Source organism: Trematomus bernacchii, unplaced genomic scaffold, assembly GCF_902827165.1.
Source record: "Trematomus bernacchii unplaced genomic scaffold, fTreBer1.1, whole genome shotgun sequence".
NCBI classification, from domain to species: Eukaryota; Metazoa; Chordata; class Actinopteri; order Perciformes; family Nototheniidae; genus Trematomus; species Trematomus bernacchii.
In genome coordinates, this window is record NW_022987394.1 from 212,968 (window position 1) to 239,750 (window position 26,783).

The 26,783-nt window shown below is 39.0% G+C and overlaps 1 protein-coding gene across 1 annotated transcript; it reads right to left on the reverse strand.

Annotated features, from left to right (window-relative positions):
- Positions 1 to 112: 112 nt before the first annotated feature.
- On the reverse strand, positions 113 to 24,371 carry osgn1 (oxidative stress induced growth inhibitor 1). The gene is made up of 8 exons (XM_034135063.1): positions 24,174 to 24,371; positions 13,438 to 13,501; positions 11,596 to 11,732; positions 10,540 to 10,731; positions 9,684 to 9,775; positions 8,661 to 8,860; positions 3,806 to 4,149; positions 113 to 2,676 (listed from the first exon to the last, which is right to left on the reverse strand). Exons 2-8 carry the CDS (start codon positions 13,493 to 13,495, stop codon positions 2,089 to 2,091), a joined length of 1,611 nt encoding a protein of 536 aa, XP_033990954.1. The 5' UTR covers positions 13,496 to 13,501; positions 24,174 to 24,371; the 3' UTR covers positions 113 to 2,088.
- Between the last annotated feature and the right edge of the window lie 2,412 nt (positions 24,372 to 26,783).

The window sequence follows — 26,783 nt, forward strand, 5'->3', positions numbered from 1 at the left end:
GCAGGAATAAGTTATGAATTACTGTCAAATGTTTGAACAAACCAGAACCTTTTCTTGGTGATAAAACTTAAATAAAAAGATGCATAAAGTATTCAAAGAAATCACAATCAAAAACAGAGAAAATGTTTTTATAGCTGAAATCAACATGATCTCAATTTGGTCTGCATTATTATTATCCTCTTGACTTTTTAAAACCCAAAACAAATAATGTAAGATATCACTACAGAAGTGGTCAGTCTGATTTAACGTTTATATTATTATTTTTTACAACATTTTCAATGAAAAAAAATAAATGTCTCTTTTGTTTTTTGACATATAAAATCTTTTCAAGATAAAAACATGACAGGTTATTAAAGCAGGTACAGTTGACATGAGTGGGAAATAGAAAAATAAAGCACCTTAGATTCATAAAGCCCATAATATACAAACACACACAGGGAGGCTGGTGGAGGAGCAAAGGAAACATGTCACGGTGTCAAATGAAACACTTTTCCAACAGAAACATGTTAATTATCCCAAATATACATCTTTTAAAACAAATAAAAAAGGCTGTTTTGGTCGAGTGTGATGCTGAGTGGAAAACAGGAAGTGACTGTAGTGATTCAGGCTCCATGTGAGTGAGAAGAAAGTCACTTTACATCCATTACTTTGTCTTTAAATCTTCACTTCCGGCCCTTATTCTTTCCTTCCTTCCACACTTTTTTAATATCTCCTCTTCCTGTGTTTGTGTCCGTCCTCAGTAGCTAATAAGGTTTGAGATATTGTCATATTTACATGTTAAAAAGTCACGTATTGGTGGACAGTGAAATGGATTTACAATATTTACTATAAACCTGGTTCCATTATACAGTATGTTGTATTTACAGATGAGTGTTGAGGTTTCTGCATTACATCGTTTGACCACCAGATGGCGCTGACAGATTATAAAGAATATGTTTTATTGTTTTAAAAAAAGGCACGATGAGTAGATTTCCCTTAAAAAGAATAATTGATAGACTCACAATGAATCCGGAACGATCAGTGCATAAAACTAAAAGTATTCGTTAACTATTTTGATAATTAATAAATCACTCAAGTCATTATTTCATGAAAAAACTAAATATAGAAACATATTTTTTTAGCCTCTCACATTTTGAGATGTCCTGCTTTTCTACATTTTGGATTAAATTGAGTATCTTTTGGTTTTGCACTGACCAAACAAGATGTTTGAAGACGTCAGATTAGACATTTTATTTTCCATTTAACACACTATTAATTAATTGAGGAAATAAAGGGACAAATTCCACTCATTGTGCCTTTAAGTAACAACAGTATTGCCCAATATATGGACACCAGAGCTTTGGAATACAGATATACGTATCATCTTCCACAATACAGAACTGTCCGACTCTATAACCCTTTCTATAGAAATGTGTGTGTTTATTCACCCGATAGAGATAGGGTTACAGAGTTTTTAAAAGTGTGTTTATATGCGCTAACATTTTCTGTCAGTGTACTCTGGAGGCTTTAGGGACATTACATTAAAAAATAAAAGCCTTTTAAAAGGTCATAAATTATAAAAATGTGTGTATTTATTATATTTTCAAGTCTCAGTTCTGAATGTTTTGTCCAGTGGGAAAGAGGCTAAAGTCAATCATCAAAACACATAGAGTGATGGTGGGGTTCACGACCTCCAGGATCTACTTCCAGGTAGTAAACATGTCAATTTGTGCGTAAATGCAGGTTTTTTTAACAGTGGTAAACGGGCGATGGAGTCTTTTCACATTGCAGGTAGACCAGTTTGGCTTTAGGTGTTTTTGTTTCTAGTGTTTCACAGACTACACAAATATAACAAATGTCCACATGTCATTTAGTCGTCTGTCCGAGCCCAGCGTCAGTGGATGATAGTGGGTTTTGTCCAGTTGGTAAAGTAAAGCCTTTCCAGAATAAAAATGTAAATGAAAATAATTTCACGTCTTTCGCTCCAGAGTCCAACCCACACCCACGTTTCTCAAAACCAGTGCAAGTCCCGTCTTAAAATCATCTTTTAGCAGCGAGTTTGATTTCCTTTCTTCTGTGTTTTCGTTTTAAAATGTGTTTTGTGCCGCGCTACGACTCCCGAACCTCATTTTCCGTCCTCTTCGGTCTGTCCATAAATCTGTCAATCGTCAGGTATTTCTCTCCCTCCTCCTCTTCCTCCCCCCGATGTCTCTTTGCTAAATCGCTCGCTATCGCCAACGCTCCACCTTTGAGGAACCGGACAAAGTTTTCCCCGACCAGCGGCCCCATGGCGTACAAACCGGGCCCCTCCGCCCCCAGAACCTTGTTGGTGAACGGATCCACGTCTATGGGGTTCCTTCGGCAAGTAATGGGTTCCTCCGGGTAGATTCCCAGCGCTCTGCCATTTTCCCGCAAGAAGGAGAGGTTTGGATGAGCTCCAATCAGAACCAGCGCTTTGGAGATCTGCAACACCGTGCGTTCGCCAGAATCCGACTCAAGGACGCACTTCTTGTCGGGTCTGAACGCCACTACTTTGTATCGTGGGAAACTGAGGTATCCCGAGTAAGAGGAGGAAGAGGAGGAGGAGGCAGGGGGAATGGAGGAAGAGGAAGAAGAGGGGGGGGTTTGCAGGTTGTGGGCGTGGCTTTGAGGGGGAGGCGGGGCCTGGTACTGCTGCTGAGTCATCATCTGGTGAATCTGCAGGAAGAGACAGGAAGTGAGTGGAAGACATCAAACAGGTTTTAATACCACAAAGCAAAGAAGGAACATGGATGGTTTTGAAGTGAAAAAGGGGATTTATCCATAGTCAGTCTATTAACTACAGAAAAAGGGGATTATCCATAGTCAGTCTATTAACTACAGAAAAGGCAGGAGGGAGAAACATGTCTTATAAATCTGGTTTTATAACCACAAAGCAAAGAAGGAAATTGATGGTTTGAAGTGAAAGAGGAATTTCTCTATAGTCAGTCTAACAAAAAAAGCTGGACTTCTCCATCTGGACTCAAACCATTGACTCATTATCGCCATTAGAGGAACAAGTGGTGTTATAGGACAGGAAGTGAAGTGAGCATGCTGTGAGCAACACACCAACACGGTAACTTCTTCAAATTCTGTTGATGATGTTTTAGTACATTTTTGGTGTTTTTCTTTAAGTTGTATTTAGACGAGTTGCATAACTGACTTTAATTCTCTCCTTTCAGAGTATACTCTTATACTCGATGCATCACATCTCTTTATGTTTTAATAAGTTCCTGCATATTGTGATACCTCCTTACTTTTTGCTACTCGAGGTAGAGCAATATATCTGCAGTTGGCGGCCCTAATCTCTACATATCCGCATCGGCTATTTATACAAAAAAAAAGTTTTTCTTAAAAGTCTTAAAATAAACATTCTAAGAGTGATGTTGAGTTGCAATTTAACTCGGCAAGTGGATAATATTGTGAATATATAATATCCTCTTTTTTTCTTTAAATCTGACATTGAACACAAAATACAAATTCTTCAAATCAGACATGTTGTCAGGAAATGTAGATGTCTTAGTGGGGTACCTTGTGGTACTCCGTGTAGAGCAATTTGTTTATTTTCTATTGTTAAATTGTCGTATTTGATCAAACATTCATAAAAATCAATATATCTGCAATTTGTGTCCCTGCTCTCTAAATATCGCATCGGCTATTTGAACCCATTTAAAATGTAACTTGGTAAGTGCACAATATTGTGAATATAAAATATTTGTATACAAGCCCTCTTTTATTCTTTAAATCTGAATAAAAATGCTTCGAATCAGACATGTGGTCAGGAAATGTGGATGTCTTAGTGGGGTACCTTGTGGTACTCCGGGTAGAGCAGTTTGGGCAGCTGGTTGAAGATGAGCCCTGGGTCGTTGACGGAGCGTCTGAAGACGTGATACACCGGCGTGTTCAGGTGATGGGCGGCCAGAACAGCGTCCGCCGCAGTAAGCCCCGCCCCCACCACCAGCACGGGGTCCGATGATTGGTCGAGCTCCCCGCGGGAGATGGCGGCCTCCAGCTCCCAGAAGGAGTGGCAGACGTGGGGCAGCGACTCGCCCTCGACTCCCAGCCGGGCCGGGATGTCGTGGGTTCCCGTCGCCAGAACCACGTTATGAGCCAGCAGCGAGAACGGAACCTCGTCGGAAACAGTGGAACCATCTGACAGGAAGTGGATGGAGGACACAGGAAGTGGAGGGTTAATATGAGACTCTTTATAACCAATAATGTCAATGGAAAATAATTTTATCATGTCATATTTTTAAAGAAGATATGAATATAGCCTAATTTAAAGAAGTTTAGGAAGGGGACATGATACAGAAAACAGCTTTAAAAATAAAAAGCTAATAAATAGTAAAATAAGTGAATATTTAGTGTCTAAAAGCTTAAAATATTCGAAATATATTACATATTTTTAAAGATATCCCAGCGTGTTTTATAAAAGTTATAAAACTGTACTTTAAGCGCTTTGAGCACCAGGAAAAGCGCAATATAAATCACATGTATTATTATTAATATTATTAGGGTCTGAGACCTAGGTCGGCGAAGACCCTTTTGAAATCGGTCGCACAGCGACCGATAAACCTTTGACCCCCGCAACATATGTGAAAACTCACCAAATGTTGCACGCGCGTCAGAAGTGGTGCAACTTCAGATGTGTAATTGGTTCCGGAACTTTGCGTCAAAAATTGCGTAGGCCACGCCCACTTCCGTTTTTAACGTAAACTCCCCCCACTTTAACTTTCACGTAAACGAACGAAACTCGCTACGCATATCTAGGGTGCGGAGACAAACCAAAAAGCCTCTTGGAGGGGTATAAAATAACGTACAGGAAGCCGGCCATTTTGAATTTGGCGTCGGAAAAACGCGATTTATCCGTACGACTCGAAATTCGTCGGGTAGCGTCTCGAGACATGGGCAATTCAAAGTTATCACGGAAGTCTTTTTCTTTCGCACGGCGTAGCCGTGATTTGGCGCCAAAGTTCGCGTTCGCTTGATGCTCGGCCATCCCTCGCCATGGAACACGATGATGTCATAACGCCAACTGACATACTCAGAACGCCACCAAACTTCACATGATGGTTAACACTGCGGCCCTGAACAGCTCTACGTCAAATTTGATGTTACTTAATATGGCGTTACCATGGCAACGAATCCCTCGCCATAAAACACGGTGTCGCTGTAACTCCAATGGACACGGTCCCATCGTCCCCCAATCTTCACTTTTATATCACCGGTCCATGCCTCAACAGCTCTACGTGAAATCTGAGATCTCACCGTATGCTGTTTCCATGGCAACGCATCCCTCGCCATAAAACACAATGTTGTCTTAAGTCAATGGAAAATGGTCCAAACTGCACCAGACTTCAGATGACAGTTAATGGTCCGGCCCTCAACACCTCAATATGACAATAGTGAGTTTTCCTCAAAAGCGGTTGCCATGGCAACGCATCCCTCGCCGTTAAGCACGATATTGCTATAACTCCCGTGTAAATGGTAAAAAAGTGTTCAAATTTCCCATGTGTGCTAACCGTCAAGCCCTCGACACATATATGTGTCAGTTTTGAGATTTCGTCAAATGTCGTTGCTATGGTAACAAAATGGTCGCCGTGAAACACGGTTTTCTCATAACTCCAGTTAACATGCTCCAAACGGCCCAAAACTTCACAGGTTTGATAACGATGCAGCCCTCAACACATCTAGGCGTATTATGGGGTGTCATCAAATTCCGTTGCCATGGCGACAGATCACTCGCCATCAAACACAATGTTTATGATACTGCTGTAACTCCCATGTACGTTGTCTGATCGGCCTGAAACTTCCCACGTTTGCCAACGGCCGAGTCCTTGAGACACCTAGACACACACGTCGACGTGCGGACAACAGCCTGCGGAGCGTCGAAGACCCGCTCAACGCTGCTTGCAGCTTTAATTGTTATTGTTATTGTTATTATTATTATTATTATTAGGCGCCGCTTTCCACCTTCTTCTCCAGTAGGACTCAGATGAGGGTGTACTCTTATGTGTGGCTGTGAACATTTTTTTTTATTATGAAGGGCAGACCATCTATTTGTATTTATTTTTTTGTTTTTTTTAGAAAGGGGCAGGTCATATAAGATTTTATTCTTCTCCCTGCTCCTTTTCGCTCAATGGTGTGTAGAGACATGTTTTGTTGGCAATTATTGTACATTTGGCTATGCGTACCATGAGCGGGACAAATAAAAATGAAATGAAATATCCCAACCAATCAGCTACTGTGGTGACTTGCACAGTGGAGCTTATCATGTTTGTTAGATAATGGGCCCTGCAGTCCCGCCACTTTGGATCAACAGGGACAGTGAGGGGGCTTAAAGTCTCTTGATACAATCTTGGCCCCCATTCCCTGTTCAATAAAGCACTATAAACAAGATTGGATAACACTGTGGTCATCATCTAGAAGTTAATAATGAAAAATAATCAAACTGAGTTCTTAGAAAACAAAAACAAACAGGTTTTGGACCAAACTTCTTCACAAAGACAGAAAAAAACATTTATGTACATAGAAGATTTGGATATAAAAAGAGATTCAAGTAGAAACACAACACATATTCTGTAGTACCACCAAGGTACAAGACAGCATATGATACTTTATGAAGACTCCTGTACTTTTACTTAAGTAGGATTTTGAACACAGGAAATAATTGCTCATATTACTCATTAAAAAAAGTATCTTTGCATTGATGTTTGATACTTTTAATCACAGTAAGTCAAGGATCTGAGTACTATAACTACACAAACCATCGTAATTTAATTATTTATTTACTTTTTGTTCAATGGCAACTTTCTTTGGACATGCAGCTATCTGCAGTATTGTGATGGCTCATTTTTCTCCTTGACCTTTTTGAATATTTGAACACAAGCTTTCCCTACCTTTCCTTAGCAAAGAGTTTTCAATTGTTTAGGATTAAGACTAAAGATTTAAGAAATACTTTATAAATCCACAAGGGGAAATTACATTTGTCCCAACCCTGACCCTTTTCACTCTGTTGTTATTGACATGACATCACACACATACTTTAACCACACTCTATTCATGTTTTGGTAGCCAAGTGCATATACTGGTATGATAATTATATTCTGATTCTGATTCTGATAACTGTTTGTTTTAAAAAAAAAAATCACATGACTGAATGTTAACCAGGGTTTTCAGTCATTAACACTTTGGTTTAAAGCATCAAACTCATTCTAAACAACTTTTTAAACTATTTATTGGAAGCTGTGGGGAATTAAAGCAGAAGACATGAGCGGAGAAGTATTTTGCGTTGGCTCTTTCCTGAACTTCAGTTTTTGGTGCTCCCATATCAACTGCTGAACTGGATGGTTAACTTTCTGCTGAGAAATATTTTACCTTTGTTATAACAAAATAAACAATCCATGGAATCACACGGCTAAAAATCGATAGTTCTCTTGCAGCTGCTGTGTTGCAATAATCAGATACACTTACACAAGATACAGAATTGTTGGGACACTAACACCCATACCATACATGTCAATCTGAATTAAAAGCTTGAAATAACACAAGATAAAGATTACACAAGATGATAAGTGAAAAACAAGTTAAGGTTTAGCAGCCGAAAGAAGTGAAACTTACTTACAGAACTTTGTGTTCCAAACCAGAAGTCATCATGCCAATGGCAATGATCTTGTTTTTGACTGATTCAACATGATGTTTTGTGTCAGAGAACAACAAACATGACATGGTTCTGTTACACGTTGGTAGCTTAAATACAAATAAAAAATATTTGAGATTATGCAAGGGAAGGCCATGTGGCAAGACCAACCTGGTCTCACCAGAATGCGTGACTCCACCACGACTCCTTAACACCGCAGTGCGTGGTGGAGTCACGAACTTTGCTACATTTACGTGTCTGCACCACGCAAACAACCCCAATGTAAAGTGAATGAGGCTCCTTTGTCCTTAACCCTAGCCCTGAACAGCTCTACGCCAATTATGGGATGTCATCATATGCCGTTGCCATGGTGACAGATCCCTCGCCATGAAACACAGTGTTGTCATAACTCGATGGAAAATGGTCCAAACTGCACCAGACTTCAGATGACAGTTAATGGTCCGGCCCTCAACACATCAATATGACAATAGTGAGTTTTCCTCAAAAGCTGTTGCCATGGCAACGCATCCCTCGCCGTTAAGCACGATATTGCTATAACTCCTGTGTAAATGGTAAAAAGTGTTCAAATTTCCCATGTGTGCTAACCGTCAAGCCCTCGACACACATATATGTGTCAGTTTTGAGATTTCGTCAAATGTCGTTGCTATGGTAACAACATGGTCGCCGTAAAACACGGTTTTCTCATAACTCCAGTTAACATGCTCCAAACGGCCCAAAACGTCACAGGTTTGATAACGATGCAGCCCTCAACACATCTAGGCGTATTATGGGGTGTCATCAAATTCCGTTGCCATGGCGACTGATCACTCGCCATCAAACACAATGTTTATGATACTGCTGTAACTCCCATGTACGTTGTCCGATCGGCCTGAAACTTCCCACGTTTGCCAACGGCCGAGTCCTCGAGACACCTACACACGCACCTCGACGTGCGGACAACAGCCTGCGGAGCGTCGAAGACCCGCTCAACGCTGCTTGCAGCTTTAATTATGATTATTATTACCTCCCAGCTCCTCCCCTTCGCGCCGCTGCAGTCCCGTCACCCTCCAGCAGGGCGGCGATCCCTCCTGGTTGCTAGGCTGCCTGGTTACCCCGGTTACAGTTGTCCCACAGGCGAAGTTCTGCTCCAATGACATCTGGGAAACGTAGTGCTGGTAGTAAGAGGCGATTTCTGCGGGAGTGGCTCGGTCATTACGGACATTTCTGCAGGAAAAATAAACAAGGAAATATATAAAAAAACAAGATACATTCACAGATTTTAATTCATCATTAATACACACAGGCTTAATACATATTTAGTTGAATTGAAATGTGGTTTTACTATTTAAAACACAAACAACAATTTAAAAAAGGTATTGTTAGTGGGAATACTTTAACATAAAGTCTAAAAGAGAACAGGAAGTATAGAGGTTCCTGGAAGATCAAATCAATATTTTTGAAAGACAAACAAAAGGTACGATGAAATTTAACAAAAATGGTATTCATGAACACAAACTCAATGCTCTGCGTCTCGTGCTTCTTTATGCAGACGTCACTATTAAACTGATTCCAAAAGGCACAATTAAGACTGTTAAAAAACTCAGCAATGTCGCCCTCTGGTGGTCAAAGTGGAGGATAGCTCTTGATAAAAACCAGTAAGAACCATTAAAACTCCTGCCGAGGTTAACACTGATTGCATAAAGTCCCTCCTAAATATGTTTAGGATCTTAAAGCCATCTAGCCATCTACCTACCTACCTACCTACCTACCTACCTACCTACCTACCTACCTACCTACCTACCTACCTACCTACCTACCTACCTACCTACCTACCTACCTGCATACCTGTCTATCTGTCTATCTGTCTATCTGTCTATCTATCTATCTTTAAATTCAGTGAGGGGGACCTGCATACATTGAGTGCTTCTCTGCATATACTAATACTTTCTGAGGCAAATGAAGAGTTAAATCAATATTATATGTGTTCTGTAATAACCACTCAATACTCAAATATTTAATATTTAAATACTGTTTCCTGTGCACAGACCTGCGTTTCTCCCTCATCCAGTCTTTGAGTTTGAGTCCAGGCAGCTCCATCCAGTTAGCCAGACTGAGCGTTAGCATGGAGCCCTCCATAGCCTGGAACACACACACACATACACACACACACACACACACACACACACACACACACACACACACACAAAATTAACATGATGTCAATGTCTCTTCTACAAACAAGTACATCATGATGTTTGCATCATGTGCTCTCTGCAGTTTGTGCAAATAACCGGCTGCATGTCGACACAAAGAATATTTGCACACATTTCCATATCCTGTGCCGAGTCTCAGGGACAAACACCCTGTTGTGAAATTAGGTTTGAGCTCGTCAGGAAATGTTTGAAAGATATGTCTGCCGTTTCAAAACAAACAAAAGTATAGGATTTGATTTATTTCGTATCATGCTATCAAGTATTGTTTTCTATACTTCCTGTATTGCATATTCAAAGCAATACTTTCCCCCTGTTTCCTTTATTTTATTATCACATTATTATTTACAAATATATTTCAAAACCAGACATTTTTAATCTCTTATCATTATTTTATTATATTTTTTCAAGCATGATTTTTTAATTGAAGACAATTTGACCCCTTTTCTTTTAATTCATTGTATTGTAATTGTATTTAATACATATTTCAAAGCAACACTTCTCTTCCCTGTTTGAGTTGTTATAATTTTATTATTATTATTTTGCTATTATAAGCACGAAATAGCTAAAGCAAGACACTTTACCCCCCCCCCCCACTTTTTCCTTTATTTTATTATTATAATGCGTACGTGCCAGGAATAGTCAAATAGTCAAAATAATATATATTTTTAATAGATACTGAGAGTAACGTACGTGCCAGGCGCCCCCCGGCGGGCCCCTCCCCAGCACCAGGTGAGGGACTGATCTCTCAGGCTCGTATCTCCAGTCCAGAGGAGACGAGTGGTCCAGACCAAAGTCGCTGTCAGGGAGCAGCAGCGAATCAAAAAGCACCGCCACGGGGTTAGAGGAGCGGCCCTCCAGACCCTCACACAGGTACTCCAGGTCCTACACACACACACACACACACACATAGTTTAGCCGATGCTGTCCTGTTTGTGTATGTGTGTGTGAGAGTGTGTGAGTGTGTGAGTGAGTGAGTGAGTGAGTGTGTGAGTGAGTGAGTGAGTGAGTGAGTGAGTGAGTGAGTGAGTGAGTGAGTGAGTGAGTGAGTGAGTGAGTGAGTGAGTGAGTGAGTGAGTGTGTGTGTGAGAGAGTGTGTGAGTGAGAGTGAGTGAGTGAGTGAGTGAGTGAGTGAGTGAGTGAGTGTGTGTGTGAGAGAGTGTGTGAGTGAGAGTGAGTGAGAGTGAGTGAGTGAGTGAGTGCGTGAGTGAGTGAGTGGTGTTGCTGGAGAGAGTGGTCGGTCGAGTGAGAGGTGAGAGTGAGGTGAGTGAGTGATGTGAGGAGTGAGTGAGTGAGTGGGTGCGGAGAGAGATAGGCGGGGATGTGAGAGGAGGGAGTGAGATGAGGGAGGGGACCCAGTGAGGTGAGGGAGGGGTGTGTGTGAGAGTGTGTGAGTGAGAGTGAGTGAGTGAGTGAGTGAGTGAGTGAGTGAGTGTGTGTGAGAGAGTGTGTGAGTGAGAGTGAGTGAGTGAGTGAGTGAGTGAGTGAGTGAGTGAGTGTGATTGAGTGTGTGTGCGTGTGAGTGATGGCTGGTTACTGGTCGTATAAAGTTTTTGTGAGTGTTCAATGTGTGAGTGTATGTGTGTGTGTGTGTGTGTGTGTGTGTGTGTGTGTGTGTTGCTCTGTGTAGTGTGTGTGTGTGTGTGTGTGTGTGTGTGTGTGTCTGTGTGTGTGTGAGTCTGTGTGTGTGTGTGTGTGTTGCTCTGTGTAGTGTGTGTGTGTGTGTGTGTGTGAGTGTGTGTGTGTTACCTGCTCCAGCAGTGACAGGTGTGGCTGTTCCCCCAGTTTGCTGCTCAGCAGGGGGTTTGGGTGCGATACCTCCGGCGACAGGTAGGGGGTCCGACCCGACAGCAGGTAGGAGAGGCAGATCCCTGAGGGGCCGTTACCTGAGAGAGAGAGAGAGAGAGAGAGAGAGAGAGAGAGAGAGAGAGAGAGAGAGAGAGAGAGAGAGAGAGAGAGAAGCCAATTAACACTTTACACCTCTTTGAGTTCAGAAACACAGCAGCAGGCTTCAAGGTTCAAGGCTGTTATTGTCATGTGTGCAGAGCTACAGTGTGGTTATGACAATGAAGATCTGAGGCTATAGTGTTGCTCTTCCAACAGAGCAACACTATAAAACAGATACAATAGTAATTGCAATATGATATATTAGATACATAACTAGTAAGTTGCAAACAGATGTTATGGATGTTCTCTATGGCCTGTGGGATGAAATGAGTCCTGTGGTCTTAGACCTGATGCTGCGGTCACAATTAACACTTTAAACCGCTTTTCTAGATTTAATCATTATTCATTTAGTTTACTAATAAGCATTACATTTGTGGATTTAAGACACTTTAAATATTAATTTTATTGTATTAAATGCCATTATAATAGGTAAGAAACCTGTCTCTGTAAGACATGTTAACGCTGCTTTTTTAATCTATTTTATTATATTATTATTATTAGCAAATATAAATGTTTTAACATAAGACGTCTTATCCCTTTTTATTCTTTTAAGGAATAACATTTGTATTGGATTTTTTTTCTCCCTTTTATGATGTTGTTATTATGAGCAATACATATTTCCATTTATAACTTTTCCACAAATCAGTTTTATGATCACACACACACACACACACACACACACACACACACACACACACACACACACACACACACACACACACACACACACACACACACACACACACACACACACACACACACACACACACACACACACACACACACACACACACATCACACACACACACACACACACACACACACACACACACACACACACACACACACACACACACACACCACACACTACACACACACACACACACACACACACACACACACACACTACACACACACACACACACACACACACACACACACACACACACACACACACACACACACACACCCACACACACACACACACACACACACACACACACACACAGCTCTGTTAGGGTTGTGTAAGCGCTGTCACTGAATAACCTCGTTATGAAAGTCATCGGAGCGACAGACAAGTTTGCACGACTCACATTAACCTGTGCAACGGCTCAGCAGAAGCTCAGACGCAACAAAGCAGTGAAAATAAAAAACACATTTACAGACAGAAAAGGAGACAATTATTAAAAATAAAGTATTTATAGAAATCAATTATAAAAGGGAAATAGTCAGTTTATGAGCAGGTCCATTAAACAACATCGACATCTGCCTCATATGTTATTTTAAACAGATTAATTCAATGACTTTCTAGTATTTCTGAAACTATCCCATGCTACTAAACTGCTTTTATCATTTTGGACAGATCAATATGATATTTAGCAGTTGTCTCTTATTTTTAAACACTTTTCCTCCACTTAAGGTGTGTTCTTCAACGTTACCTGGGAATGTAGCTGAGACTTTGCGCTGCGTTCAGGCGCTTTGGAGAAGGTAGGAAAAAGGGGAATTGTGCCGTTTCATATTGAGCTACAAATTACACATACGCAGCGAAGCAAAGTCAGTCAGTGAGAAGCTGCGTCCGCTCTAAGGCTCTCCATCCGTATGATGGAAAGTGTGTGAGTGTGTGTGTGTGTGGTTTTTTCTTACCGATGATCACCACAGGCAGAATCTCTCCAGGGATAATTTCTTTATCTTGAAAATCCATTTCGACCTAGGAGAGAAAATACATTATTATTATTATTATGAAATGTATTTTTTATTATAAATACAATATTTATTTATTATTATTTTTATTTGTATTATTATTATTTAATATATTTGTATTATTATTATTTAATTTTTTTTAATTATTATTGTTATTTAATATATTTGTATTAGTATTATTTAATTTATTCTGTTTTATTATTATTATTTAATTTCTTAATTTGTATTATTATTTAATTGTTTTATTATTATTTAGTTTATTTCGTATTATTCTTATTATTTAACTTATTGTATTATTATTAAATGTATTCTTATTATTATATAATTATTTTGTATTATTCTGATTATTTTTTTTGGATTATTATTATTTTAATTACAATTGAGTTTTTGTTCACTACCTTAATACACGCACAACATTCAACAGACTAAATAAATTCACTGCAAGAAGCCGCAAAAATCAAATGTGTGTTATCTGATTACTAAGTACTGTACATGAACTAAAGCACAGTTTCAAGGTACTTTACTTCATTATTACTTGAATAGGTTTTGGTATCCATTAATAGTTAATAGGGTGAGAAGGTTAATCATTTCTCAGTCAGGTCCCCATGGTCAGTACATTTCCACTGACCTCTGACACACACACGAACACACACGTAGACATGCGTACACACACACTTCCCCTTTCTGACCTCAGTTTTAACATAGCAACATGACCTCGGGTAAACACACACTTCAACCACAGAGTGTGTGAGACCTTAAGTAGAAATGAAAGTTATTGATGCAACAAATACAATGTCTTTTTATATAGGTCTACAGATGAAGGAAGTATTTGAATGAAATGTTTGAAATTATAAAAGAGATTTGATAGCGGGTAACTGTTTGTATAAAGTCCAATTCATAACTAGACAATGTAAGCAATAAAATATGTATTTTAATAATAACGACAGAGCTGTACTTTTTGCAGAATTTCCCCAAATTCTGGTAAAATGTGCGAAACATGTGATTGGAAACATTTGAACAGTAACTCCCCAAATTAATCGTACACTCACGATATACAATTTAGAAATCTTTGAGTCTCTTGCTCCACATAAAGAGCTCCTGATGAGGATGTTAGAGGGTTTCTTTTGTAAAAGGATAACATGAATAACTTGTTCGAGGTGTCACATGATTATTCTTTGCCACAGAGCTGATCCCCGGATAGCGAGCGCTGCAGGGAGATCTCATTTCACACAGGCGCCTCTAAAGGTGATTTTAACCACATTTAAAAAAAGGTACATGAATAAAACCGTTGCAGCAGAGAAACTTATATCTCACGTTAAGATCTAGAGCTAGATCGTTTTACTTTTTGATTAAAATTCAGCGTTTATCACTGAATAAAAAGCAAAAACATCACAAAGAGATTTTTTTTTTTTTTTTCCGCTAAATTTGAGGACTTGGGGCTGACGATTATTCGATTTATTTATTTATAAGATGGTCGATAAGTACCTGAGTTTCAGTATCCCACATTTGTATTGTATTTGAACACATACGAACATATTTTATATTTTTCTAAAATACATTTGTGTTATTTTTGTATATAAAGGAACCGTAGTTCTGAAGGTGAAACAAACGTAAAAATAGGGTCTATTTTTTGTATTATTTAAAATGAAACTCCTTTGTTTACTTCCAAAATATAGTGACGTCACTATGTAACACTCGCGCTCCTATTGGCTAGCGCTCCAACACATTGTACGTGATAGGCTAAGGGGCGGGACATCTCTAAGCTAGTTGACCAATCACAACAGATCCGGCCAGCTAACCAATCAGAGCAGACTGGGCTCTGGTTTCAGACAGAGGGTGAAAAGAGGTGCTGCAGCACAGGCAGTATGAGAGAAATAAAGAGCTTTTTGAACATTAAAGCCTGGAGACATGTCCCAGCTGCTTTAAAAAACGAATTTGTAAAGATTACTTTCATTATTGATTTATTGATTATGCATTCTACTTATAAAATGGGAGAAAATGGTGGAAGGGTTCCGAGGTAAATGTCTTGCTTTGTCAGTCTAAAACCTCTCTCATGTCTGCATGGTAAACTGCTTAAAGGGTTAATCGATTATAAAAGTAATTGCAGCTTTTTGTGGCACGAGGGGTTAAAATATGGAACGGTTCAACAAGTTTACAAACAGATGATGATATCAACTTTAATCTCACTCGTGTCCACTAATGGAGAGACTGGGCGCGGTGTGACAATCTGCCGAGTCATGCTTACACAGCCAGGCAGAAAGAGAAGCATGAAGTCAGAGGGAGACGTGTGAAATAAAAAGAAGAAGAGGAGACGGAGGAGGAAGAGGAGAGATAAAAAGAGGGAAGAATAAAACACAGAGAGAGAGAGAGAGAGAGAGAGAGAGAGAGAGATAGAGAGAGAGAGGTAGAGAGAGAGAGGGAGAGAGAGAGAGAGAGAGAGAGTTCAAAACTGAGAAATATGGAGAGAAGTTTGGAGATAAAGACGTGTTACATAAGAGCAGTGCAGCGTTGGCAGCAAGCCCTGTGTTTCAGAGTTTACTGTACACACACACACACACACACACACACACACACACACACACACACACACACACACACACCACACACACACACAACACACACACACACACACACACACACACACACACACACACACACACACACACACACACACACACACACACACACACACCACACACACACACACACACACACACACACACACACACACACCACACACACACACACACACACACACACACACACACACACTACACACACACACACACACACACACACACACACACACACACACACACACACACACACACACACACACACACACACACACACACACACACACACACACACACCCTTGTGGAACTGATGTGTCAGTGTGATTGGTTTTTCTTCATTTTTCTTTGCCAGAATGTTACTTTTGTTTGCCAAGAAGAGAGTTGACTAACGCCCTGAGTTACAGTAACTCTCACACACTGGAGCCCATTGTTCCCAAGTTTATGTATTAAAGATCAAATCTGGCAAATAAGCAGTTTATTTTTTAATTAAAACCAAGAAAAAGTGTGATCTGTAATTCCACTTTGCAGTTACCACGTGATGTCTGTGTTTTATTTACGATACACATAAGTTCACTTTTAACATGAGTCTACTTTAAAGAGTCCTCTCCTGCTGATGTTCAGGTGTATATCAGTATGTAGTGTCTCTACTTTAAAGAGTCCTCTCCTGCTGATGTTCAGGTGTATATCAGTATGTAGTGTCTCTACTTTAAAGAGTCCTCTCCTGCTGATGTTCAGGTGTATATCAGTATGTAGTGTCTCTACTTTAAAGAGTCCTCTCCTGCTGATGTTCAGGTGTATATCAGTATGTAGTGTCTCTACTTTAAAGAGTCCTCTCCTGCTGATGTTCAGGTGTATATCAGTATGTAGTGTCTCTACTTTAAAGAGTCCTCTCCTGCTGATGTTCAGGTGTATATCAGTATGTAGTGTCTCTACTTTAAAGAGTCCTCTCCTGCTGATGTTCAGGTGTATATCAGTATGTAGTGTCTCTACTTTAAAGAGTCCTCTCCTGCTGATGTTCAGGTGTATATCAGTATGTAGTGTCTCTACTTTAAAGAGTCCTCTCCTGCTGATGTTCAGGTGTATATCAGTATGTAGTGTCTCTACTTTAAAGAGTCCTCTCCTGCTGATGTTCAGGTGTATATCAGTATGTAGTGTCTCTACTTTAAAGAGTCCTCTCCTGCTGAGGTTCAGGTGTATATCAGTATGTAGTGCCTCTACTTTAAAGAGTCCTCTCCTGCTGATGTTCAGGTGTATATCAGTATGTAGTGTCTCTACTTTAAAGAGTTCTCTCCTGCTGATGTTCAGGTGTATATCAGTATGTAGTGTCTCTACTTTAAAGAGTCCTCTCCTGCTGATGTTCAGGTGTATATCAGTATGTAGTGTCTCTACTTTAAAGAGTCCTCTCCTGCTGATGTTCAGGTGTATATCAGTATGTAGTGTCTCTACTTTAAAGAGTCCTCTCCTGCTGATGTTCAGGTGTATATCAGTATGTAGTGTCTCTACTTTAAAGAGTCCTCTCCTGCTGATGTTCAGGTGTATATCAGTATGTAGTGTCTCTACTTTAAAGAGTCCTCTCCTGCTGATGTTCAGGTGTATATCATTTTCAAACCGGTTTTGAAGATAGCCAAATCTCAGCAGTTGAAGCACGATTTCCCCACAGGTTGAAGTTTATCTCTCCGCAGGTGCATTACATAACTTATTAAAGGCAACAAAGACTCGTAAGTGAAGCATGTTTTATAACATATTTCTGCCTGACTCTGTGGTGTAATCTCATTTACACACTCACTTCCTCTAACCACGCTGCAGAGCAGGTTTTTAATCTGTCTCTCACATAATCAAAGAATCAGCAGACAACAAAAACATGTCAAATGTTCTACCATAAAAAAGAAATTGTAATTAAATTGGTTATTTTTCAGTTTACCAAAGACCTTGCAAATTAAAAATCCATCTATCTTTGTTTTTACTAAAATATATTAAAGTAAGGTAAGAAAAAATACTGTTTTACGTGATAGGCTAAGGGGCGGGACATCTTTAAGCGGTTGACCAATCACAACAGAGCCGGCCAGCTAACCAATCAGAGCAGAGGTAACATAATTCTGTTTTATAGGGCTGCAATTTAAGATTAACATTTTAAATAATCTTGCTATTTTTTTTCTCATTTTATTACTTGGGCTATAAGACGTCAGTAAAAAGTGAAAAATATCCATTCCAGTTTCTTAAAATCCAGATTAATGTTTTAAAATGTATTGTTTTGGTTCCCCAAATCTCACGGATATTGACTTTATTTTAAATATCAAATATCATATCATTATCTCCATTTCTGAGAGGCGGGAAATAGCGTTTTCTGACATTTTGACATGGAAAAATAACCTATATACAATGATCAGTAAACATGTATTTTTGTATGTTTTTTGTTGGATGGCACAAACAAGGCGTTTAGAAAAATGGCAAATAAAATAAGTGAGCCTCCCTTTTCATTTCATTTCAAACCTTTATTTATCCAGGTGTATCCCATTGAGATCATTGATCTCTTTTTCAAGGGAGACCTGCTCAAGTAGGTTCCACATGAAACATTAAAACATAAACAGAACAACAAAAAGGACATCATACAGTATCATTACAGGGATTACAGTTTACATAACTATCCACATGAACAGGTACCAACAGCTTCCGATTGAGTAGCATCCAACCGAGCTTTAAAAACATTTAGTGGCACCAGATTGCTCAGTTTCCATTTTAATTGCAGACTATTCCAGGACAGTGGAGCTGCGCATCTAAATGCTATCTTCCCTAAGACAGTCCTAGCAGTTGGCACATTTAATAAAACCACAGCATGCGATCTCAGGCAGTAGCCACTTACAATTCGCCGTGAGATCAGGGAGCAGATGTAGGATGGAAGTTTCCCTAACATGGCTTTATATATAAAAATGTACCAGTGACTGAGCCTCCGTACAGTTAGTGAAGGCAGACCAGCCCTTGCATACAGGGTACAGTGATGGGTTAATGCTTTACAGTTTGTCACAAATCTCAGTGCACTGTGATACGCAGCATCTAACTTGTTCAGGCAATTGGCAGGTGCATTCATATAGATCAAATCACCATAGTCCAGCACAGGTAAAAAGGTCACAGAGACTAGCCTTTTTCTGGCCTCGAGCGAGAAACAGGACTTGTTCCTGAAGAAGAAACCTAGTCTAACCCTCAGTTTTTTAAGCAGGTTATTGACATGACGTTTAAAAGTGAGACAGTCATCAAGCCAGATACCAAGGTATTTGTAACAGGTAACCACTTCAAGTTTTATTCCTTGCGTAGTTAAAATATCTAAAACAGGCTCTGGTGTCTTTTTAGCTTTTGAAAAGAGCATTACCTTGGTTTTATCAACATTTAAAAGAAGCTTTAGTTCAGAGAGCTGAGTCTGAATAATGTTAAAAACAGCCTGTAATTCAACAACAGCCTCCTTAATGGAGGGACGTGCACAGTACATAACGGTATCGTCCGCATAAAAATGTAAGGTTGCTCCATCGACATTTTCACCTAAACTATTGATATATATGGAGAATAAAAGAGGACCTAAAACAGAACCTTGAGGAACACCATTAGTAATGTTTAACCACTCAGAAGACAGCCCATCAAAATGAACTCATTGGGACCTTTCAGAGAGGTAGTTCACAAACCACCCCACTGCATGGCTGGATAAGCCAATACTGAGTAGCCTCTGCTTTAAGATGCGATGATCGACGGTATCAAACGCTTTGTACAGGTCAATAAATAGAGCTACACAACTCTGCTTTTTATCTAAAATACTTGTAATGTCATTCACCACTTTCATTGTGGCAGTGATGGTGCTATGTTGCTTTCTGAAGCCTGACTGATGTTTAGACAGGATGTCATTTGTACATAAAAACTCCTTTACCTGTTCACTCACTAGGCGTTCAAGAACCTTAGCCAGAACTGATCATTTTGAGATTGGCCTATAATTATTTAATAAAGTGGCCTCCCCACCTTTTAGTAGAGGCAGGACATACGCTGACTTCCATACTTTAGGAATTGTGTTTGTGCTGAGGGAGAGGTTAAAAAGAGTAGTGAGAGGTGGAGCAATAAAATCTGCAGCTATCTTTAAAAATAAAGGTTCCACGTTGTCCGGGCCAGCCGGTTTCTTAGGATCTAACTTGGTTAAAGCTTCATGAACAACATTTACAGTAAAAGGAGTAAAACTGAAAGGGTTTTCCAGACCACATTGTTCAGAGTCACCGACTGAGGTGTTCACAGAAGCAGAGTTAGTCACAGAATCAAACAGAGAGCCACAGGACACAAAATGCTCATTAAAACAATGTAACATAGTAGCCCTGTCCGATATAGAGCCAGATGCTGTGGTAATGCACGGAGGTAGCTCATTACGGATATCACCAGTGGATATCGATTTTATGGCTTTCCAACATTTTCCAGGATTATTTAGGTTTTCTGTAGTAACTGACAGATAGTACTTAGACTTAGCACTTTTAAAAAGGTCCTAACAATGACCACTAACTTGTTTTTATCCAGTAAATTAACTTTAAATAACAAGAAGATCCTTTGGTTTCAATGTGTCTCTAACAGGACTCACTTCCTCTGCTGCAGATATGGCCAGCTCTGATCCAGCTGCTGTTATTTTAATACACGGACGCCTCTTTATCCGAGCCATATGTTATTTTTAAGGCGACACTCCCTGAGCTTCAGTCTCTATCACTTCAGAAAAGCTGCATATGTCTCTGAAGTCAGCCTGAGGCGAGTCTCCCGTCTGCATCTCGAGTGACACTTGAATTATCTCCGCACTGACGAGAACACGCCCGCACAAGTGCAGCTATAAAGATAAAAACTGCTGCGCGGTGATACAGACCGACTGACAGAGTAGAGACTGCCCACCTACTGTTTATTATGATCAATGAGTTATTACTGACATGTTAGGCTCCTTTTGTGCTTTGCTGTAATGAAGAAGCACTGGTTTGAAAGACACTTTGTTTCACCATTACTGGTTCTGTGACTCAGTTTAACCACACATACGACAGGTAACACACACACACACACACACACACACACACACACACACACACACACACACACACACACACACACACACACACACACACACACACACACACACACACACACACACACACACACACACACACACACACACACACACACACACACACACACACACACACACACACACACACACCACACACACACACACACACACACACACACACACACACACACACACACACACACACACACACACACACACACACACACACACACACACACACACACACACACACACACACACACACACACACACACACACACACACACACACACACACACACACACACACACACACACACACACACACACACACACAATTTCCAAGAACTGTATGATCACATTTTTGGAAAACAGAGGATCTAAAAAGTAACTATGCATAACCTATATAGCTGAACTCCTCCAGCGCTACACCCCAGCCAGAGCTTTAAGGTCTGCTGACCAGCTGCTGCTGATAGTGCCCAAGACCAGGCTCAAAACCCGAGGTCACCGAGCCTTCGCAGCAGCTGGCCCCAGGCTCTGGAACACTCAATGTATTGTCTTCTGTTTGCGATTGTAGTAATGTGTTTTTTATTTGCATGTACAGCACTTTGGCCCGACCAAAAATCATTTTAAAAATGTGCTATATAAATAAAACCTGATTTGATTGGATTTGTGGAGGAACCCATACATTAGCTCAAGTAGGTACTAGCACTTAAATAAGGAAGGTAAATTAATTAATTAATTAAAGGACATTAAATTATACATAAATTGTATTAAAAAGCAATCATGAGGATTTGTAACTTCCCTTCTATATGATTGTATGACGCTTTTCTTAATAAACCAAAGGACTACTAATCAATAACGCAAGTAATCGTTATAAACTACGTATGATGATCTCTTTGTGTTGACACCAGGACTTATATGTAATGTGGTTGTATTATACTGAAGTGCTTCCTCATTACCTGTAACCCTTCAAGCATTTTAACATATCAGGTTGTGTGGGATTTGGAATAAAGTAGACTGAAGAGATTTAAAGGTTGCTTTGTGTCTGAACAGGATTGACTTTAAATGCTTCTATAACACACCCAGTGTCCAAAAAACAAGTATTTGCACCATCAAAAAAGTACAATCTGGAAGTACCAAAACTCCCCTTTTCATAATAATAATAGACGTTATATTACGGAGTTATAATTATTGATGTGTTATTGTGTTCATCACTTTGATCACCCACTGTCCAACAATGGTATTCAGACGTTAATGCACTCTATAAAAATACTCCATTACAAGTAAAAGTACTGCATTAATCCTACTTGTACTTTAGGTATTAAAAGCTACTTATTGTGCAAGAAATGGCTTCTCTGATTTGTTCTGCTTTTTAACTTAAAGGGGACCTATGATGCAAAATGCACTTTTGTTCGTCTTTTATACATGAATATGTGTCCCCGGTGTTCCAGGGAACTCACCAAGTGTCAGAAAACACAACCCTCTCTATTTTCCTCCATACCCAAATCTCTAAAAAAGGGGCTACAACGGATCTGATAAAAACTGATCCAGATTTGAACACTGTCCTGACGTCAGGACGGTGGCGCTACGGCTATTGAGCCAACTCCACCAATCAGGAGGAGACAACCACGGCATTGCCGTTAGAAAGCGCTGGAGACGCTGTAGTACATATGCCAGGCCTGTAGGTGGTGCTGTTGCTCACAGGCATGGCTAAAATGCATTATCTGTTTGGTATTTTGAAAAAAAAAAAGTATAAATATGCCTTATATAGGTATGGTCCTACACTATATTATTCAAATATAGCATGATAGGTCCAGTTTAAGATTTGAAATACAAGACTTTGGCTTCAGAGTATTTATCGCACCACTGGTGATTGTACTGGAGTCATAGTTCACTAATACAGTAGTAATACACATGATACAAATGTACAGTTTAAAATACATTCAAAATCCTACTTAACTACTGACAAGTACATTATGCAAAAAAGGGCTTCTTTGATGGTGTTTTTTTATATTTAGTGGAGCAATTTTTCAAAGTATTTCTACACGGTGATATTAATGTCACCTCACTGTATAAGGTAGGACTGCCATTGGTTAAACACACACACACACACACACACACACACACACACACACACACACACACACACACACACACACACACACACACACACACACACACACACACACACACACACACACACACACACACACACACACACACACACACACACACACACACACACACACACACACACACACACACACACACACACACACACACACACACACACACAATTAACTCGAATAATTACAAGAAATGACAAAGAATAATGCAATAAGCACCACTTTAAATCATAATTTCTTGAAAATTCATTTTTGTTTAAACGGACTAATAACCAGATAAATCCAAGTCAAATAGCACTTATTTGATGTTGATTAAATAGAAGACATAACCAATAATAATTGTATGACTCAGTGGATAATAAACTATTCTGAATTATGCAAAAAGGAACCAGTCATTTTGCATGAAAAAAAGCGTCAAAAACCAGACTTATGATCCAAGTCAAATAACACTCATTTGATGTTGAATTAATACAAGACATGACAAATAATAATGATATGTAAATGTAATGGATAATAAACTAGTCTGAATCTGAATAATGCAAAAAGCACCACTTTAAATCGTGATTTTTTTTAAATCAGTTATTTTGCATGAAAAAAACCGTAAGAAAAACGGATTTATAACCAAATAAATCCAAGTGGGCCGAGAGCAATGAACCATTTAGTCGACTAACCGACAGAGGGGCATTATGAGTGAAGTTGATAGATATGTAACAGCCTGAGTGTGCAGAGACCTCCCGCCCACCCTGCTCTGAACTGAATGACTCACATCGTATCAGAGTGAGCTGAGGACACAGGAAACCCTCACCATTAACACACATTTTCCATATAAACAAAGCTAATAACATACCAGCGACCCTTTAGTAACACACTTCCTGCAGCTTAATATCAGCTCAAGATGAAGGTTACTCACAGATAACGATGTGTCCTCCTCCAGCTCTCAGAAGAAGAAGGTCTTTCAAAAAGGAGGTCTAGTTTTGTGTTTATTCTTCTGCTCACTCTCTCATTTCACGTAGCTTTTGTTCCCCTCGCTTTACTGGGTTTTTTCCATTAAACATGTGCGACGCAAACCGTGCCGCTGCCCCTCAGAGCTGCACACTCACAGATTATATACCGCTACATTAACGTTACGTGAGTCCGGCCCACCGACCAATCAGCGACGAGCTCTTGGCTTCGCCCCGCCCACCGACGCGATGTCGTCAGACAAACATAGATCGTCTAATGTTCACAAGATGGACGTTTTTTCTTTTTTTGCAGTGGTGTTCGATTTTTTTTTTTTTTACTAAGCTTTATTTCAGTCTATTAGTCACAATGACTCGGCAATTTGATGCAACACAAACACTTAACCTATCTTTATAAACCCATAAATACCAATATGTATTATAGGCTATAATATATTACAACCTTTATATATACAGCCTATGATTACAACTGTAATTTATATAATATCCCATGTATACATTGTGTATAATAGACACTTCTTTGTGTATATAGACTCTTCTTGCACTATTTCTATTTTATTTGTACCTACTTGCACATCTCAAAACATTCTTCTGCACTATATTATCTGTTCTATTATTATTATTATTACATGTCAGTTGTTAGACGCTTTTATCCAAAGCGACTTACATACTCAATACTTTGGACAATCCCCATGGGAGCAATTTGGGGTGAAGTGTCTTTCCCAGGGACACAACGACATGCTGACTGCAGTGGGGTTTGAACCTGTGACCCCCTGATCCGAACACCAACGCACAACCCACTGCACCACACGCCTCTATGTCCTATATATTCATGTTGCTCTGTTGGAGGAGCCTGGGACTTCAGTTTTTCATTGCCATATCTACACTGTACTGTAGCTGCTGTGCACACGATGATAAAGCCTTGAAACTTGAAACATATGTTGCTGTAGTTCAAGATTGAATTAAAAGGTTTTAATGTCATGTTTTAAAGCTACAGTGTAGAAATGGCAATGAAATTCTTATGACCTGAGCTCCTCCAACAATGCAACATAGTTATATAATAAAATACAAAACTACAAATAAAAAATAGTGCAATAAGTCTATATACATGTTAATAGAATATGTTTTACAATGATATAATGTACATTTAAATATTGAACAGTTAGATGAAATGATATATGTCTTTTCTACTGTAGATATGGATATATTTGCTGTTTATGTTTATTTTTAATTTCCTCCAGAATTGTTATATTGTTTATATTTGATCTAATATTTATAATATATATATATATAATGACATATATTTTTACTTTACATTTTTAGTTGTTAATTCTCTTTTCCACTTTTAAAATATTTTTTATTTAATGTCTGAACACACTGATGCTTCTTCTGTAACAAAATATTTTTAATTTTGGATCAATATAGTATCTATCTATCTATCTATCTATCTATCTATCTATCTATCTATCTATCTATCTATCTATCTATCTACCTATCTACCTATCTATCTATCTACCTATCTATCTATCTATCTATCTATCTATCTATCTATCTATCTATCTATCTATCTATCTATCTATCTATCTACCTACCTATCTATCTACCTATCTATCTATCTATCTATCTACCTATCTATCTATCTATCTATCTATCTATCTATCTATCTATCTATCTATCTATCTATCTATCTATCTATCTATCTATCTATCCATCCACCCACCCACCCACCTACCTACCTATCTATCTATCTATCTATCTCAAGGTTCAAGGTTCTTTATTGTCAATCTGACATAGCTATCTATCTATCTATCCATCCATCCATCCCTCTCTCTCTCTCTCTCTGTCCGTCCGTCCGTCCGTCTGTCCATCTATCTATCTATCCATCTATTATGTTTACACCTTTTTAAAATAGTTTAATACTTGATCACATTACTGCTATAACAAGGATTTTCACAATTTGGGAACAATAAAGTATCCTTTTAAAAAAAATGTGAAATACCATCCTGGTCTTCCTTATCCTTATGATTTATCACATAAAGAACAACAGAAATACTTTCTCATTTTTCAAATAGCGGGTATTTCAGCAAACACCAAACATTAGACAAAACCCACAGGACAGAATTAAAATATAATACAACAAATACATTCACAGGTTATTCGGATATAAAGGTAGGAAATGCAAATTATTGCATTATAAGCATTTCAGAATATTCAGTTTATTTAATATTTTATCATATATTGTATTTTTCCGTTTTTTTTATCTACACTTTGGCTTTTTTTGTTTCTCACCTTCCTTTTTTCTAAACCTTTAGAAATAATAAACAAAATAATGAAATGTTCAAGACAACAAAGAAGTGACAGGAAGAAGTTAAACAAATCTCCAGAGTTGTATTAATTATGTTGTTGTTTTTTTGTTCAGTTATGTAACTCTTTAACATTAATTCCATAAGAACAAACACCATTTCCGTTTTTTTAGTTGTGATTCCTGTAATTTAAAACAGAGTGGGAGGTCTTTCTTCTCCCCCTACTCAGAACAGCAGAGTCTTGTATAATGATGGCTG